Source organism: Diuraphis noxia, unplaced genomic scaffold (assembly GCF_037042655.1).
Source record: "Diuraphis noxia isolate RWA-SAM2 unplaced genomic scaffold, SU_Dnox_SAM2 contig0002, whole genome shotgun sequence".
In the NCBI taxonomy this organism is placed as follows: domain Eukaryota; kingdom Metazoa; phylum Arthropoda; class Insecta; order Hemiptera; family Aphididae; genus Diuraphis; species Diuraphis noxia.
In genome coordinates this window covers 5,633,969-5,637,752 of record NW_028301712.1, presented here as the reverse complement: position 1 = coordinate 5,637,752, position 3,784 = coordinate 5,633,969, and the positions used below count along the sequence as shown (strand labels likewise).

Here is a 3,784-nt window from a genome sequence, read left to right as displayed (position 1 = left end):
AGTATTAAACTTTCGTGCAATAAAACAAACGTGTTAAAGTTCAATTGTGAAACATTAAACAAACGCGTTAAATCATATTTTGATTAGGTAGATGCAGTGGCGTACGCAGAATTCTTTAATGGGGGGGGTTACCATATTTTATATACATATATAAAAAAAAAAAAATGTTTAAACAATTGTATTCTTCTTATATTTAAAGACATGCACATTAAAATTTTTTAAAAATGTATATTTTATGGACTAAAAACACTAACCTATTAAGTTATAACTTAATATTAATTCGTCTCGATGATTTTGATAATTCATCTAGTACTGCGTCTGTTGAGATTTCAATATCCCGATGAATATTTAGCATTGCTAATCCGTTTAAGCGAGATTCTCCGGTTGTATTTCGTAGATAGGTTTTGAGACGACGAAGAGTCGAAAAAGTCCTTTCTGGTGTGGCCGTCGTTACTGGTAGAGTAACAAGAATAACTAAAAGTTTTCGTATAATTGGAAATATTTTTTCATCACATACAAGTAAAGCTGAATGGGCATTTTTAAGATTGTCATTCATTTGGCTTACATAATTCCACCATAATCTAAGTTCTCCGATACTTTGTTCTTCACTGCAGTTAACGATTTTTTCATAACGACGTACTAAATGTACAATGTCAGTCTCAAATTGTTTTTTGAATTCTAAATTATTTATTTTTGATGGCAAGAGACAGTGAAAACTTGACAAAATTTGTTTATGATCTAACAAACGTTTTTGAATTTGGGTAGTAAAAAAATCTAAAAATGGAATGAATATTGAAACACGAAAATATACTTCAGGTGAATCTGTTTCAATATTACTACGGTGTACTTGCCTGCCAACTTTTCGTGGAATTTTAACATCAACATCCCAATCAGAACATATTTTTTGAACATCATTGAAAATATAATTAAATTCTTTTTCACTATCATTACGCATTTTAATTAACATTTCTTCAATGTTTGTTGCGAGAATCATTGCAGTTGATAAGTCTAGATTTTCTGTTTGTAATAAACGACTCAAGGGAGAAGTTATACCAAAGATCTTGGCAGTAGTACGGAGGGATATCTGGAATTCAACATTCTGAATTGCGGATAATAGTTGTAAAGCTGTAGAACAAGTAGTTTTGTCTTGCCACGAAGAAATGGTTTCAAGAGAAATTGTAACAGCATTTTGTAGTTCTAAGAAAATTAAAACTGATTCATGTCGTTGAATCCATCTTGTGGGGCATAGATTTTTAAGTCTAGTGGCTTTTGTATTTGTTTCTATACTTGCAATTTTACTTAAAAGAACTTGTTGTCGTTTAGGAGTATTAAAAAAATTGTATACAGAACTAAGTACACCCATACAATTCCGAATACTTTGAAGGTCACAAGCGTCAGAAATAGCCAAGTTTAAACTATGAGAGGCACAGTGGACATAAATAGCCATATCATTATTTTTTCTAACATATGCTTGTACACCATTAAAACGACCACTCATAGCCGCAGCCCCGTCATATCCCTGTCCAACCATAAAAGAACAATCTATTCCAAGATTTATTAGATTATCTAATAAAGTTTGAGCGAGGCTTTCTCCCGTTAAGCTAGTTACTGGAACAAATTTTAAAAAATCTTCACGTAATTTTAAAGTATTGGTTTCTAGATATCGAACACATAAAGAGAATTGCTCTTTACATGAAATATCAGCTGTTTCGTCTGCTAATATAGAAAATACCCCAGCAACTTTTATCTTTGAAACAATTGAATTAACCATTATATTATTACAGCAATCGATAATTTCATTTTGGATTCTGGGACTAATATATGTTGCATTAAGTGATGATGTAGATATATGTTTTTTTAAATTTATATCCCCACTTTGAATTCTTAATCGTAATAAGGCACGAAAATTTCCGTCGTTTTCAATAGGTTCTTTAAAATCAAGTAATCCAGAATCTCTGTGCCCCCGAAGAGAAATATTTTGTCGTCCACAAAATATTATAGTTTCAATTATGGGCGACAATTTTGAACGGTTATCTTGTATTTGTTGTTTTAAAGCAGAATCTAGTTGCAAATCTATCGAAATTTGTTTTTTTTCAGTAATAGCTAATCTATTCTGAGCACGAAGAACAGCCATTTTATGATACTCGGTTATTTCATGATTGCGGAAAATTTCTACAGCATCTTTCCATTTTGAAAAAGGAATTTTTACGAGAGATTTAAGTGAAACACTTCCTACACCGCCATGGTGCAAAGAAAAAAATACACAATATTTACAATAAGCTCCGTCCGTTGTTTTTGAATAAGCTAACCACTCCCATCGAGAAAACCAGTTAAATTGAAATTTTAAATTTCGTTTTCCACTAGTAGGAAATTGATAAGATTTATCTGGGTACCATAATGTTTTAAAAATAGATAATTTCGACTCATCTGACGTATGTGTTTGTTTAAAATAATTAGCAATATCATTATCATTCATACTTAGTTTACTAACCGGGCTTTTTTCTTTATTGTTTTCAACGGGTGTTACAGAATTTGAATTATTAGATTCGTCTTCGTCTTCACTCGTTTCCTTTTTTTTTTTGAAAAACATCGTTAGAGTGGTGTTATTTAATTTTCTTTTCTTATCACTCATATTGAAAAATAAATAAAAAAAATGAATTACGTTTAAAATAATAAATCAATAAATTACGTTTAAAATATTAAATAATTGTATAAATACAAAAATATTGAACACAGAACGACTCGTTCTGAACGAGAGTTCAAAATAAAATGAAATTGAGCCAGTATTCTGAGTATTCACGTTGCAGATTAGTGTAATCGACTAGTACCTTATCGTCGATCGGTTATTTGTAGAATAGTTTAGATGGTATATAATATTTATTATTATGTCAAATCGCATGATTCAAAGTAGATAGCAACGATATTACGATTACAAAATATTATCTATTATACACATTACACGCACACGTATATCTGTGTATGAAGTTAGTACTTTGCTCATAAGCAACCACGACCCATGTAATAAATTAATGTAACATGGAATGACAGTAATTATTTTTCGACAAAAATAATTACTAACGCGTTATCGGGGCCAGACTAGACCGATATACGGAACCTTTTAAAACCACCGGTAAGTGACCGACCGACAAACCGCATAATATGATCCTAGCCTAAATATAATATTCCATAAAAAAAATCATTATTCGTATTTTACTTGGGGGGGGTTAAACCCCTAAAACCCCCCCCGTCGGTACGCCACTGGGTAGATGTTTAGATTTCAGATCGTGTTGAATGTAGGTAAGCTAATACGACAACGGCAGAAGTTATTGTAAAATGGCGAACAATTTATGCCATAATAATATATTGATATGGTACAAATACTTGTCGATATACAAATTACGAGCTACATAATTTTGTCTGTTATTCGCAGCTATATTCGTCGGGAGATTATATTATGTCCAATGACCCATTAGATTATGATATAGTTATTTTTAGTGGTATTATAACCGTACGCTATATTTTGTATTTAATGTTTTATGGTGTCCAATAACGGCTTAAACTCCTGTCAAAACGCAAATTTTAGTAATATAATTGATTTATTTTAGTTATGATAAGCATCAATAATCTTATACCTAGTTAAATAGTAAATATTATTATAGATGAGTAAGGCCTGCAGATACATCAGAAACACATCAAATAAAATGTATTTAAGGAGATGCCACACCCACATACGTGTTGCTTCGGTCTGACAAAAGTGCAACATAACATATTTCGCGTTATCGTT

The 3,784-nt window shown here is 31.2% G+C and overlaps 1 protein-coding gene across 1 annotated transcript; it reads right to left on the bottom strand.

The window, feature by feature from the left end:
* Positions 1 to 360: 360 nt before the first annotated feature.
* Positions 361 to 3,255, bottom strand: LOC149057973 (zinc finger MYM-type protein 1-like). Its single transcript, XM_089221088.1, has 2 exons — positions 518 to 3,255; positions 361 to 453 (listed from the first exon to the last, which is right to left on the bottom strand). Exons 1-2 carry the CDS (start codon positions 2,630 to 2,632, stop codon positions 451 to 453), a joined length of 2,118 nt encoding a protein of 705 aa, XP_089077214.1. The 5' UTR covers positions 2,633 to 3,255; the 3' UTR covers positions 361 to 450.
* Between the last annotated feature and the right edge of the window lie 529 nt (positions 3,256 to 3,784).